This window comes from Trichoplax adhaerens, genomic scaffold (genome assembly GCF_000150275.1).
Source record: "Trichoplax adhaerens TRIADscaffold_18 genomic scaffold, whole genome shotgun sequence".
Taxonomy (NCBI): Eukaryota; Metazoa; Placozoa; class Uniplacotomia; order Trichoplacea; family Trichoplacidae; genus Trichoplax; species Trichoplax adhaerens.
In genome coordinates this window covers 777,798-793,659 of record NW_002060960.1, presented here as the reverse complement: position 1 = coordinate 793,659, position 15,862 = coordinate 777,798, and the positions used below count along the sequence as shown (strand labels likewise).

General features: G+C 33.5%; 2 protein-coding genes across 2 annotated transcripts in view; one reads left to right on the top strand and one right to left on the bottom strand.

The window, feature by feature from the left end:
- Positions 1-2,320: 2,320 nt before the first annotated feature.
- On the top strand, positions 2,321-4,267 carry TRIADDRAFT_31624 (uncharacterized protein; the record flags this gene model as incomplete). The annotated part of the gene is made up of 7 exons (XM_002116853.1): positions 2,321-2,386; positions 2,970-3,033; positions 3,299-3,318; positions 3,441-3,513; positions 3,619-3,728; positions 3,953-4,032; positions 4,204-4,267. 7 exons carry the CDS (start codon positions 2,321-2,323, stop codon positions 4,265-4,267), a joined length of 477 nt encoding a protein of 158 aa, XP_002116889.1.
- A 9,758-nt stretch (positions 4,268-14,025) lies between these two features.
- Positions 14,026-15,862, bottom strand: part of TRIADDRAFT_60884 (uncharacterized protein) — a gene marked incomplete at both ends in the record, with an annotated part of 8,960 nt that continues 7,123 nt past the window's right edge. The window contains 3 exons of the mRNA XM_002116804.1: positions 14,026-14,168; positions 14,490-14,550; positions 15,747-15,813. Coding sequence (XP_002116840.1) covers positions 14,026-14,168; positions 14,490-14,550; positions 15,747-15,813 — 271 coding nt within the window. The remainder of the gene's footprint in view (positions 14,169-14,489; positions 14,551-15,746; positions 15,814-15,862) is intronic.

The following is a 15,862-nucleotide window of genomic DNA, read 5'->3' as shown; positions in this document are numbered from 1 at the left end:
TCGCTAGCTTGCCTTCCTATGTGCAACTGGCAAAGCTTTGACTCTCGGCTTCCACCTTCATCTAGTCTAGTATGATTTGTCAATAGCTCATGTCTAGCCAATACATCAAGATACCTTTGTATTTAGAGCATCTAATTCAAGTTTCTTTTCCTTTAGTGTTGCATCGATACCATTCAAAAACTGCTGCAAATGATCGGAAAAGAGTTGATCCAAGAATTGATTGGCAATATTCTCCTCCATGTCCCAGGCTTTCATGGCAACGGTGCAGCTGTCAACCAGGAGCTATGGCCGAGGAGTACACCCAGCCAAGTATTGCACTCTAGTGCTTCAAACGCTTCATTGAAGCTATACTGGTCATGTAGTAAAACCCCAAAAAGGGGCTACCTCTATTTCCAATCCATGGCCAACTATTTTACAGTACTTAGCCAACTCTCTACAGTGCCATTTTACAGTACTCTGTACTGTACACTGTACCAAGGACTACAGTACCAAAAGAAGATCCAGTCGGTGCTCTGGGATGAGAGGGAGCCTTGACTGTGTGACCCATGGATGACATATGATCCATGGGTTTTATACGGTTCCATTCCACTCACGGTTACTCATACGAAACACCAATTCATGTTCCACTTGGCGACAGTACTCTACCGTACAGTCCGTACTCTGTAGTGTAGTGTACAGCGTCTTCTAATTTCGACTAGAGACTGACTTGAACTGGAAAAAAAATGTCACTAAAATGAATGTGCGAATACTCTAGCTTATACCAATATCTAGCAATAAATTTCATTTATACCTTTACTAAAATATCTGAGACGAAAATAATGCTGCTAAATTAGACGACTTATTGAATAGTCCATGACTCTACAGTGTACAGTATTGTACATTTTAGTGGACTGTACAGTAGATACTGTAGCGACTTGGACAGGTAGACGGACTTTTCTTAACCAAGGAGGCCATCAATATCGCTCAAATGGCTACCTAGCATGGATCTTCCGCGTCTCTTTACTAAATCACTGGCACTAATTCTAATAGCGTCGACAATCTCATATAATTGTCTCCAAGTAGAACTTAGTCACAGTGTTAGCGGTAACGATAGCGACTGTTTTTATGTATGCTCTCAGTCTACCGAAGCGAGATCCCGGCAGCTTTGCTTACACGTGAAGATCTACCTTTCTTCTGTTTTCTCACCACCTTTATGTACAGTACAAAACAGTACCTATACTGATCTAGGACGGAACAGAACTAGTGCTGTTAAGCTCTGCTAAGCTTGCAATTCAACAGTCCAAGCAATCCTATAATTAGCTAACTACAGAGACGCTAGTAAATCCGTAAAACAAACAGATCATCACATTGAGCGTAATATTGCTTAATTTTGGAAAAAATCAGTCCATTCAAAATCGACCATCTGCATACTAAAGTACTTTCATAATCCAGTGTTTGACATGCTATTTTGGCGCAATGAGGTCGGAAATGTCTGTCCATCCAAGAGTGATTGTCCAGTTGTACAGTACAAAGTAAGTACTGTACAGTACTGTGCTCGACTGTGTACTGTACACCGTCAACTTCCTCCAACGGCATATTAAAACGGTAGAGTGTTGGCCAGCGATGGGCAATTTGTAGATTGAAAAGTGATATTATATCGCGTTTCGTAGGGCGAAATATGAAATAAAGTAGTTTACAGTGGAAGGGTGGCCTATTGGCCGTCTCTGCTCTGCCTGGTGTGGGCAGTATCATGAAAAATAGGGATTGAGTGGTCCATGGATTGATCTGCCTATGGACGATGCCTCAACATCAAGTATAAGATCAACGTGTGAATAGTGTGCAATAGTCAAGGCTCATCTCGGTAATGGCGTTAGCGCTTTCTATAGCTTTCAATATGAGCAAAAATAGACTACTGTTACTCAGTACAGTGTACAGTACAGTGTACAGTGCATAGTACCGTAACAAGAGGTGTTCAGTACTGTACACTGAGTCATGTGATCATCGTTCTGGTCACGGGACCTGTGATACAGTACAGTACATACTGTAAGGCGTTCTGTACTGTACACTGTACACTGTACTCAGCGGGCAACTTATTGGGACCCGTTTAGGACCACATCAATCTGCCAGCTTTTTTTTTCGATGCCACTTTTTCAACTTAGGCAAAAGAGGTAAATTCTGCACTTCTAGGTGCTCGATTGTAGTAGACTATCGCCAAGGATGCTTTATTAGAGCTATTAGAAGATATCAACAGTATTATCCAGTTATTCTGGTTGTTCTCTTGCAATTGTCCATTATTTTAGCACTGATTGACGTCATTATCCTCTTGCTTTAGCGCTCCAACATGTCTGGTATTGCGACTGGAAGACTAAGTACAGAGCGTAAATTATGGCGTAAAGATCATCCATTTGTAAGTGATGGAAAGGATAAATATTCCTTCTCGTTTTGTTGTTATCATGATGAAATGACAGTATTCTACATTTGAGTGCAGAACTACCATCGTACTTGTAGTGAATCGGCTACAATTCATATTGAATGGTGTAGTCTTGACATCGGCTAGCAGCTCTTAATTTGGTACTTTCGGACGAGTAGATCTATGATCGACTAATTCCTAGACTACTCGTAGTAGACAAGCAGATATAAATCGACCCGCATAGACCGATAGTCTATCATCCTCCAATAGACTCTTGTCTTGATATGCTTTAGAAATTGACTCAATGTAGTAATAGCAGCTTCTCTTTATGTGGGGATACGATAGCATGGACCACCGACATCAATACAGTACTGTATACCTAATTGCTGCTGATGAATTACAATCATCAACGCCATCATAGGACGATACACACTAGGTCTAGATAATCATGATGGCAATAACCAGCTAGTTAAATGGTAGATCAAATCTGCTTTGTTACATGCAAATGATCGTATGAATAAACAACGATAGGATACCAGGGATAGAAAGTAATGCCTACACTTCTTTTATCATATCTTAGGGATTTGTTGCTCGACCCATGAAGGGTCCTGATGGTGCCTTGGATTTAATGAATTGGGAATGCGGTAAGAAATAGCTCAAGCCTGCAAGGCTGCTTATGTTATTGCGAGTCTGTCGCAAGTAATTGAATATTGCACTCAATTATCAAATACCTCGGTAGAATGCCACCAATTGACATAATGAGGTGGCCGTAGCAATCCAAGCAATGTCAACTGAATGTCTATGTCATACACCCTGTTAGCATAATCGTCATGACATCAACTTGTAATGTATATTTCTTACTAATTTTCTTCCATATATAATGAATGCCTCTTTGAATCAATCCCACAGTTATTCCTGGCAAGAAAGGGGTAAGTTGCCTCACCTATAGTAGATTCATCCAAATAAATCTTCTTTGATGACTAATTTGTATACTCTAGTGCTTTAACCTGTCACGCAATATCTAAAACGTTACCATTAAATCTATTGATAGACTGCTTGGGACGGAGGTTACTACAAATTAAAAATGATATTCAAAGAAGATTATCCATCTTCTCCACCTAAATGTAAGTCTATTCAAAAAAAATGTCACCATTACAATCCATCTACAGTATAGCAGTTAGATTCGAGCCATAAAGATCGCTACTGATTCTTGCAATTAAAACGTATAGGTAAATTTGATCCGGCTTTATTTCATCCAAATGTGTATCCTTCTGGTACAGTCTGCCTATCTTTATTAGATGAAGACAAGGACTGGCGTCCGTCGGTTACAATCAAACAAGTAAGATGTATCTAATAGCCATTATAAGAGCCAATCCTAACCAAATAGTCTTTAATTTGTGTCATTTACCCTTTTCATACCTTTACTGTAACTTGTTATTCAATTTTCCAGAATGAGTCATGCAACACAACCCAAATATGCTTTAATTTAATGCAATCATTCTTACAATTACATTCTTATATCCCTATTGCATATCATGTTTTGTTCTATTTTACTGCTTTAAGATCTTACTTGGAATTCAAGACTTACTCAACGAACCGAACATAAATGATCCAGCACAAGTAGAAGCTTATACAGCCTATAAGTTAGTAAATCGAAAATAGTTTAGTGATAGAAAGACACTTACTTGATACCGGACTTATATACAATTTAGTCTTGTTCAATTTTGAAGTAGAATACAGCTAATTTTGGTTGATATTACTGCATACTATGTACGATACCCTACGATTATCATGACATTTGCATCTTTTCATAGGGAGAACCGAGTATTATACGAACAGCGTGTGAGAGAGCAAGCAGCTAGAATGAGACCTGTGTAATAGACTGATAGCATAGCATATCCTGATCAAGTATTACCTTCTTCATACTGTATTCACCCTTTGTAGATATATATCCAATTTGACTGTTGGAGTCATCTCAGTTACTGTATTTATTATAATTAGTGCGACTTTTACTTTAATATGGTTTAGCAATTTCTACGTTTTTGTGTCATTTTTTTCTGTTTAATAGTAAACATAACGTTTATTTCAGACTGATGCTCGCGTCAGTAACGGAGTTTCAAAGTAGATGAATGAATTGTAAATATCATTTACCTGCTTTTAAACATCGAAGTGATGATCTCTCAGCTTTAGTTCTTAGTAATGATAACTTGAATGTTTACAGCATCCCAATCATTAGCAGTACATTAATTATTATACGATTCAGAGTTGAAACATGTTCTCACCTATTTCTAAAAGCAGTAACTGCCAGAATTCTATTTTATATGCATACAACATTGGACCATTGGTCATATTAATGTGTGTCTAATGTGTTAACTTACCTCATCAAGTAGAATATACCAGTAGACAGTAACAGTACTACTAGCATTCTATTCGTAAAAAATCTGTTATAGCATTACAAGTATAATTTCGATATATTTGCACCCTTTTTTATTCCTTTTTTTGGTATTCAGCATCTTCAATTCGAAATATGGATTCAGCTGATTTTTAATTTGATTAACAGCGATATTACTTTAAATAAATTTCTGCTGTAATACATGATCTATTGCCTGCGCACTTCCAATAACTGTCATTATCTATTCAATGTCCGAACACTTTACAAGTGATCCAAGGTAAATTATGAGAATGCCGTTGTTTAAATACTGTGCTTGTACCTTAATTTAAGTCTACTTAAATTGCTGTTAATTTGAGATTGTAGCGCTGCTATAAAGACAGTGTAAGTCAGAGCTGTAAGTTATACAATATACATTTAAAGGAATAACGCTTGGACACTACACTCAATAGTCATATCTAACTGCTTATCAATTCTTGGACAACCTTTGCTGTGATCCACTCCGTTCAATGTGCTTGACATGCAAAATTATAAAGGCAGTAAAAGCTTTCATGTAAAAGGAGCACTGAGTAATGCAAGACAATCGCGTGATTTATGACTGATTAATTAAATATAACTCCATGCTAATGGCTGATATATCAAACACTTAATACATCCAGTACTATCGTTACTAACTGTCAAAATACGAGATTATAACGGCTTTCAATAGAAATGGAATTGATTGCAATATACGAGTTTGATAGTGGGTAATACTTACTCGTAATATAATATTAATAACAATGTTAACGCTAAGAGCTCTACTGTAAGCTAGAAAATGTACTTGGTAGCTTGGTTACAGACCACACGCTTAATTAACGTATTATTACATACAGTAACCTGTCATTATCGATTGAAGTTATAAGGTTATGTACTATAAAGTTATATGGCCTGAAAATGTTTTTCTGATATTGCATACTTGTGTTCTCTAACATCTGTTAACGTTCACACTTAGCATCAATGAAAATTTCTACTGCATTGAAATTTAAATGCGCCTATTATACTCGTATATTAACAGAAGAGCGGTAAAGGAATATTTCTCAGGCCCTGATTGAAATATTCCTATGCTATTAATTCCCTAAAAATACTCATATAAACGAAAGAATACGGCAACGACTAGAACAGTACGGTAGATCTCGACTATGCTACTACCACCAGCTTAATTAGTCTTCTTTAGACAGATTATCAAAGCTGCCTAAATCTTGTCCTCGTCAAATCTATAAATAGCCTTATTAAGCAATGATCTATAATTCTATAAAAATCTCGTATTAAATTTATTACTATTGGTATCAATAACAGTAGCAAGGAGTTCGTTATTGTTTTTATCCTTGATATATCTATACATCTTTATATACAGTATTTCAATTGAACAAGATAAATATTGTAACTAGATAGCCTTCCACTGCTACCGTGTATCATGACATATGCAGCAATTAACTGAAACAAGAAATCAATGATTTGAAATTAATCGACTTCTGGACAACCAGAGACGTACATTATCACTGTTGCGGAATAATATTATCAGATATACTGTATCTTGAAAGTAAAACATTCTATTCTACCATAAGGATATGAGTATTTACAAAGGTTAATTCACCGCTAGTTGTGATCATATAGAGGATGATTCATAATTATAAACAAGAATATCACAGAATTTTCGCGATGAAAAGCTCTTAATTAGCTTACTTGTGGCCTAATAGTCCGATTAAAAGATAAATTAACTACTGAGTACGGCTAGTATGCTATACATCAACCTTACTAATACTGTCAGATGTCAAGAAAAATACTTTAGAAATTAATGTTGAACGTATTTTTCCCTCCAACTAACAAAGACAAAGCAAACTAATTATTAGAAATGAAACTTGCCTTAATAACCAAAAAATAAAACATTGTATTATAGCTAAATCACGTAGTTTTACTGTTCTGTTTGTAAGAAAGAAAGTCTGAGCAGCAACATCTTTACATCACTATTGAGCCAAAGTATAAATTATCATTGTTTTCTTCCTTTTAAATTATAGATATTAATCTGATAGGAGTATGATGTCGGAAAAATAGATGGAGGAAAAATTAGTTTAATTAACTAGAAAAGGCTTACTAGCTTTTATAGTTGCAATTAAATCATCTCTCTATCAATGGCTATAGCTGTTTTGTTAGATCAAGCTGTACGTGATCATTGACGAAGATAATAGCAAAGGCAACAAAGACGCCGACGTAGTTTTTGATCGTGCAAAAGGAAATAGACTGGATGATAGTAACAATTAAATAATATAATAAATTGGCTGATGTAAAAGTATAATCCTTGATTGGTTACTTGGTGGTGGTCAGTCGGAGATTTAGTATCTTGTAGGGTCGTATAGGCCATATAAAAGAATGAAAACGCCTGTGGGCAAGCTGCTAAACAAGAGATTAATGGCAGTCCAATAATTTTTTTACATATTTTTAGATATTCACGCTTACGGCCATCACAACGATGTAAGGACATATTTAGCTCATGATTAGAATTATGATAGTGAACAGGCATAGTAATGCTTGTTTTGTTGAAGATATACAACGCATCTAAACCACTATAGATAATCATAATAATTGGTAGGATAAAGGCTACAGTAACGTAAATTGAGAAGTAAATACGCCGATACGACGGTATAAAAGTAGTAATATAGCAATAAAAGCCATAATATTGATGATATTTTAACCATGATGATGTTTTAGGATCAGATAGAGGCAAAATAGGCATTGCCAGTGTTAAGCTAATAATCCATATTAATGGTATCGTATAAGAAGTAATAAATTGAGTCGAAACTCGATTACGATATGGATGGCGTAAACGGCGATGTTGCGCAAAACTAATTAAACTCAATGTAATCATATGAACTGAATAAGGCAATAACTGTATTACTAAGATAAATTTACAAAATGAAAACAAAGTAGTAATGCCAAAATGTTGATGAAATGTTACTAATAAAACGATAAAATAGATTAAATTACCAAAGGTCAAGACAATATTCGATAAAGTAATATTAATGATAAAGTAATCATAATGTCGTTGACGAAGGCGATCACGTATTAAAACGTCGATGATACGTAGGTTACATATTAAGCTTAATAACATCAACACTACCATTACACAATTAACAGTCAATATGGTTGATGGCGGGATAGAAAATATCGTAGGTAAATCTGTTGTTAAGGTAGTTTCATTATTAGAATGAATTTGCAGCTTGAGTTCAGTGTTGCTCCAGTTTAGAGTCATATTCAATCTTGTTTTTGATATTGATAACGACAATAATACTATACCCCCTAAATTAATCTCAATATTGCTGTTGTAGTTTAAGTGAATTTACAATCATAAAAGAAGATAAATGATACAATTATAAATTTTTACAATAATCGAGCTGGCAACGATGATCCTCTAAATGGCTTAAAATTGACAACATGGACCATACGCCAATATCATAACGGTAATCTGATGTGATGCTGGCAAATCAATCCTGGTAATTGCTAAACAGATACACAAATTCAATAGATAGAATGAAATAATTCTAACGAAATCTAGTCGTTAATAGATTATAAATTCATCAATGATGACAATGATCAAATAATTTCAACAAGATAGAAGAGTTGCTTAATTAAAGAGAAATGGTTTGCATTCGAAAAATGAATACGATAAAACTCTTCTATTATCTACTCCTATTTTATTATAAATAAATTAACTAAATTCTTGAGGAGCAATTTCCTATAGTTTAATAATAATTACGACCGATAAAGTTTAGTCAATTTCGCAAGGTGCAAAATTGAGGATCCAAAGTGAGGATTTGCTAACGCTGTTGATATGGAAGAATAATAAATAACGATTACTGTACTTTATCTAACAAAATTGTAATGTAGACTAAGCAAGAAACAGAATACAGGGACGTGAAGTTAAAATAAAAAATATCTTACATCACTTATTCTTCAACAGAAATCAACTTTCTCAATTCTATTCACAACATTAAATCCTCTACAATTACACAACCAGTAATAATAAATTTGGGGGCTGTTTGCATTAATTGTAAATAAACTCTTCAATATTTAGAAATCACTACGTAAGCACAGCTTCCATTCACTTCTTACGCATAGACCAAGAATAAGTATTAATCTATTTCTTCTTTATTGAATTAATTTGGCTGTTAAAATCGATTTTATAGGATATAACTTTTAGCCAATCAACGATTAGAGATTGCTATTGATGAGATTAACAAGTTAGTGGATGGAAATCAACCTATCCTTAATAAATAAATAAAGACCTATAACCTTGTTTGATCCTTTTAACAGTTTGGTATTATACGCACTGGTATGTTGCAAGAAATATCCACAAAATTTGTTTGCCAAATCGTTATTGATAGTGTCAATTCCACGAGGCATCCAAGTAATCAGTTTGATTTACGAAAGCTGATTTATCGATTTAAATTATAATCAGTCGGTCCAATAGGTTAGAACCTCCAGTCTTTTGAAGATACTTTATAGATTTAATAATATCTTATGGAATACTCATAACAAAAAATTGCATTGAATTATTCCAAATCTCCAATATCGGAGACAGTTTGAAGAGAATTTTATTCCTTTTGACGTTGAAAAATCAGCTTTTCATTTTCGCTCCTGCTATTGCTTTCTTCTTACTAGGTGTGTTTTATATAACTTGGATAATAATATCGAGTAGAAATTTTTCTTATTATTAAATTTACTTTAATCTTAAAATCAGCGATAACTGGTTCTTTAATGCATGGGCTAAGATAGTTATAACTTTACTCTTTCTTTCTTGAATTACTATCATCCAGTACGGTTTACTGACTGCAAGAAACTTATATTTCCTAAATAGGATGCAAGCAATAACCATTAATTCTGTTTTCTTCTATACTAGAATTCGTTCATAGTAACAGGCATTAATATTAAGGCTAGATTTTAAAGAAATTTCATAAAACGATAACCGAAAAACTGTAGTTAGGTTAAGAATGAACTATACGATTTCAGGCCATTTTAATGCATAAATATACACTCTATCATTGGCATAATCCAATATCACATATTGAACTCAGAAACTATTTGCTGATTTGATTTCTTTCAAAATTTGATAGCGTTCTTGTCAGGAAATTAATTAATGATTCTAATCCGAATCACCGATAATATCATCATGTTCGAAAACAAAATACTTATCGACAGTAAATGATATTGGCACCTAATTAAGGTTTACAGATCTCACTTTCGATTTATTACTATGGTTAAATTAAAGTCATTTTTAATCAAAAAAACGCGTTACCAAGACAAGAATAAATCCCTTTCTTGTATCATTAAGGGCAAATGGATTGAAATCAATCTTTTATTTTCAATCATTTCTTTTGAAGAGATATATCAATTAATATGATACCAATATCATCAAGTTATCGCGATCTCTAGTATAGTTATAATAATATCCTAGATGGGAGACTAAGAGGCCGCATACCAGCACAATTTTAACTTAAAATTGCCTAGCACCATCGTGGATTATCTTGATAATGTTACTGTATCCAATCATAGTATCAAAGTAATTTTTATATCAAATTCTATCCGATCAATTTACTTACCATAATTATGAAATTCTATCCATATAGACTATTGCTAAGGGCTAAATTTGAGTTCGTAAAAGTTAACCTAACAAAATCGTGGAAGAAAATTAAAAGAAGAAATGGATTAACATGAATATCGAGTATAGATTAATACTCATGATTCATATCAACAACTGCAACTACGAAATCTAACCGATCAATAATTCATTGAGTTAAGACAGTATATTAATGTTGGAAAAGGTGATTTTCAATTCCAATGTAAAGGATTTTTCACGTATTGAACTCCTCTAGGGCAAAAGTATTCATCAGAATCAGAGCTAGTGGTGATAATTGTTAACAACTTGGCAGTTACCAACGATTGGAGCAGATCATCTTCAAACCAGCACGGAAGAAAGGATGATTAGTAACTCAACCGCTTGCGTGTTTAATTTTAATTTTAATTTAAATACTTTAACTCACAGTGGCAATTTTAATTAATAACATTCTTAACTATTGTTCCTAAGCCATTCTGACCTTTCTACTAGAAAAATAGTAATGATAATAACGATTGCTCTTCGGATCATGACGTAAGTTGACTAAAACTTAAATAGTCGCAAGTAGTTCTAATGGATAGGTCAAAGGTTTATTGTCTATTGCTAGTTGAATATTTATTAAAATAGATAACTAAAATATGTCAATAACGAGAATGGACAACGATAAACGGAAGTTCTTTTCAATTGAATATATGGCTATTATTGTCCATAGCAATCACCTGGTCTAAGCCTGAATGCAATCATCTATTATCTAAAGATAGATTGGAAAAACGATGCCTATAATCTTTCTCTCTATACAAATAACCTAGTCCGGATATACAGATAATGTGTCTTTACTTACAATAATATTAATTTATATGTATAGAAATATTATTCTAACTATAAAGATTGACAGTAATATGGATTTAAACCAATTATCCAATGATATCCGATCGATCGGAAGGAGAGATTGCAAAATCAAGCAGATTATTGTTTATCTTGAGCAGTATTAAAATATTAATGATTGTATAATATTTTATCAACACTTGAAGCATATAATTCATCAAAATCGACCATCAAGAAATTTTTACTAGTTGAAAATTTATTGAAATAATTCATTTTGCTTATGTAGACTGGAAGGTAATTGAGCCGAAAAAGATAAAAACATTCTTTTTATCAATGATAGCATCTAGCTGAATCAGTAGTCATGATTTCTCTACCTTACTATTATTTTCTCATCCTGGTATTCAATTCCGCAGATCTTAATCGATATTACTATCCTTAAAACGCTTAATCATCGATGGATAGTAGTAATATAGTGCTTAGGAATCGAAGCTTTATTTCATAGGTTAAATCCTCTTCAATACCAAACACTTTTGTTCATGAAATTCTTTTAATTTTGCTTTCAACATTAGTAAATAGTGTCAATATGGACTTTCAAATTTAAGCTTGTGTATGGTTAATTTCAACTGCAAGGCAGATGTGGAAGCGGCAATTTTTTTACCTATAAATATTTGATGCTATTTAATAGGAATGAGCATATTCTATTAACGGTTTTGATGAATTACCAGTACTGCTATAGCAGTTTGATAGAATAATATGCTTTAAATATGTAAACTACCAACTCGTTCAATTCTATAACGGAATAATATCCTCTTAAACTCCCATTATATGGCGACTGTAGTATTTTTATGTTATTTATTCGATTTTAATCTATGCTACTAACTTTAAATATCAACGATACTCTTCAAACGATATTAATTTAGTAGAATAATTTAGAGAATTGATGCTTTAAAATATAAATAGATTCTTATATGAGTTCTGATCTTGAAGCCACTGGCTTTGATTGAAACTTTAACATATGGGTAGAATTAAACTGTATCGAACCTTACCTTTATTTTAATGCTGTCTATGTTACTTTAACTGCAAGATAACCGTAGAATTGATGAAACATAAACTTAATTTGAACATCTTACTCACACTTAATTAAACGAATAGAAGTAATTAATTATATGAAAACTTAATATTTCAACTATAATTACACAACTATAAAAATTATATTATCTTCACATTTCACTATAGATGCACTAAAGTTGGTATGATAATGACAACAGATTAACCACCGAAATTTGAGTGACTTCTTAAGCATACACTTTGCTTCTTCATGTTTGCCTAAGCCATTCTAGGCAAATTCAATATTGCTATATGATAGTATGACATCGAAATGACTGTGATCAAAGAACATTAATTGAATTTTAAGTGATCTCCGATATATGTAAATAGTCTCTTTATATCCTATCCTAGTTTCAGTCTATATTTTTCTAGATTTTTGTATAATGTAGCAACATCGGGATGGAGGAAATCAAGGACTAACAATTGAATTTGAGTGGCTTCTTAACCATAGAAATAGCTTCTTTATACTTACACTGATCATTATAAGCAGAAGCAATGTTGCTATGTCATGCCGTAACATGGGATTAATTGTGATAAGGAGCTAATAATCGAATTTTGAAGGGTTTCTTGAGTATAGATGCTGGCTTTTCATATTTGCCAAAATTATGGTACACTTTTCCTATATTATTATTATATGAGGTGGCAACTTGGGAAAATTTACCATCACAACCTAATAAGCAAATTTTAAGCAATATCTTACGCATCAAAATGGCCTTTCACATTTACTCTGATTAATTACAATTATTATAGGCTACACCAATATTGTTAGGTGATGCAGCAATATTAGAAAATCATAATCAAGGACTGATAATAAAATTTTGAAAGATTTTTCATCAATCAAAGTAGTTTTTTCATATTTTGTCTAATTGTCATATACTATATCAATGTTGCTATATGATGCGGTGGTATCAGTATGACTATGATCAAGGACTGACAACTGAATTTTGAATGATTTCTCATGCAGAGATATTACCTCTTCATGCTTGCCCCGATACTGATATATAACTCCGATTCGGCTCTAAGATGCAGAAACATCGTTTAATTGTGGCTAAGGACTGATCGAATCTTAATCGACTTCTCGTATATGGGAATGGTCTTTTAGGCTTTTCCTAATCAAATGTACACCGTACCAATGTCGTAATATTATGCAGCAATGTGAGAATAAATGTGAACAAAAACTGACAATCGAATTGAAATGACTTCTCATACTTACGAATTGCTTGCTCAATAATGTTCATGCATATTCTGAATAGTATAGGCAAGATTAATCTTGCTATATGTTGTAGTAAACTGAATGATTTTGATCCCGGGCTGACAATTGAAATTTTGGTTGCTTTCTATACATACGTAAAAATATCCCGTTTATGCATACCCTAATTTCTATAGGTATTCCCTAAAAGGATGATTGAAATCATGGACTGACAGCCAAATTATGAGTGATTTCTTTAGCATAGAAATAGGATAAATGGATATACCTGCCATGATCGCAGTAAATAATTTCCATGGCATTATACAATGCAACAATATCAGGATGATTATGACCAAGGATGGAAAACGGATTTTGAGTGACTTCATGTACATACAGATAGCTTCCTCATGTATGCGTATGATTGAATTGTGAGTGATTCTTATGCATAGAAATAGCCTATTCATATCTACCTAGATCGCTTAATAAGCTGCATCAATACTGTTATATGATGACCCAGCAACATAAGGATAGTTGTGACCAAGGACCGACATTTCAATTTGAAGTAGCTTTCCATACATAGAAGTAGACTGTTCTTCCTTGCTTAAATGTCCATACCCCGTCTCTACGTTGAGATCAAGCAACAAGGAGATGTCTACGATCCGAGTCCGAGTAGAATTTGAGTGACTCCTTAGTACTACAAATAGCTTCTTCACATTTTTCTTACTTAAGATAGTCCACAGCAATATTGTTATATGACTTGGCAACATTAGGATGATTGTGCTCTAGGACTGACGATTGCATTTGAGTGAATTACACATAGAAATAACCTCTTCATAACTGCTCTTATGATGATATACCGATTTAATACAGTCATGGGATGCAAGCATAGACAGTAGAACTTTATGTCATTTCTCGTGAATACAAAAGGCTTCTGCATGCTTACCTTGATCAGAATATACAAATTCATATTGACATAGAATGTAACGGTATGAGAATGATTGTGACTAAAGATTGATAATCGAATTTAAGTAACTTCTCATACCCTGAAACAGCCTCATTTTGCATCCCCCTTCGCCCTTATAAACAAATCCTACATAGCTATTAGAAGAAGCAATATCAGGATGATTGCGATCAAGGACTGATAGTCAAATTTTAAGGATTTTGTAGGTAGAAATAACCTCTTCATGCCTGCCTTGAACAGTACATGTATCTCCTAGATTGTTACAAGAACGAGCAAGAACGAAATGGTTATGATGATGGACTGACAATCAAATGTCAAGTAATTTCTCAGGTATACAAATAGCTTTATTATTATACAAGCTTGTATCATGACAGGGAATGCCAAAGATACTATAAACTATGAATCAGCAACATGAGAATGATTATGACCAAGGACTAATAATAGAATTTTGAGTGATTTCGTAATTAGACAAATAGTTTCTATAATTACCCTGAGCTTTAGATACATGCACAACCTCGATTTCCGTACGAAACAGTAATATCACGATGATTGTCATCATGGGCTGATAATCGAATTTTGAGTAATTTCTCGAATACATGAATTGCTTCATGCTATCAGCTTTGTTACAGATACGCGTATACAGCTCCTGTGGCTAAAGACTAAGGATCCAATCTTGAAAAGTTTGCCAAACAAACATATAAAAGGCTTCTTTATGCTTGTTCTGATATGTAGACTAGATCATTGCCACTGTCTGATGGGTATAGTACTACGTTATCGGCATAATTATAATCAGAGACCGATAACGGAATATATAGTGATTTCTCAAGCATAAAAATAACCTTTTCATACTTGCCTAACTTGCTATATACTGTACTGTACATTTCCTAAATTGCCGTTTATGCTAGTAGTATCAGAATGATTTTCACCTCATCCTATATGCACTATGAATAGCGGTACAAAAATTATAGATAGGAGATTCGCTATCATACTGATTGCAGTAATAAACTAGCGGAGTATTCCTTATAAATCAATCAACAGTGATTACGCTTAATACTTTAGGGCGTCGGTTTGAGTTTAGCAATGTAAATATGCCTGTTAACATAGCAATTGTAGATGACTAATACTACAACATAAAAAAGCTAAATGTGACACAAATTAATTTAATTTACATTTATTTTATACGTTCTTATACAGAACAACTTGTCAAATAGTTATCATACAGTTGGTCTAAGCGCTAACCTGCCTTATGCTATTGTAAATAAATCCCGTAAATCTCCACTCATGGGGACGCAAACTACCGTAATTTCTAATGAAGCCAAAGACCAATATAGAATTAACCATAAAAGTAACCAACG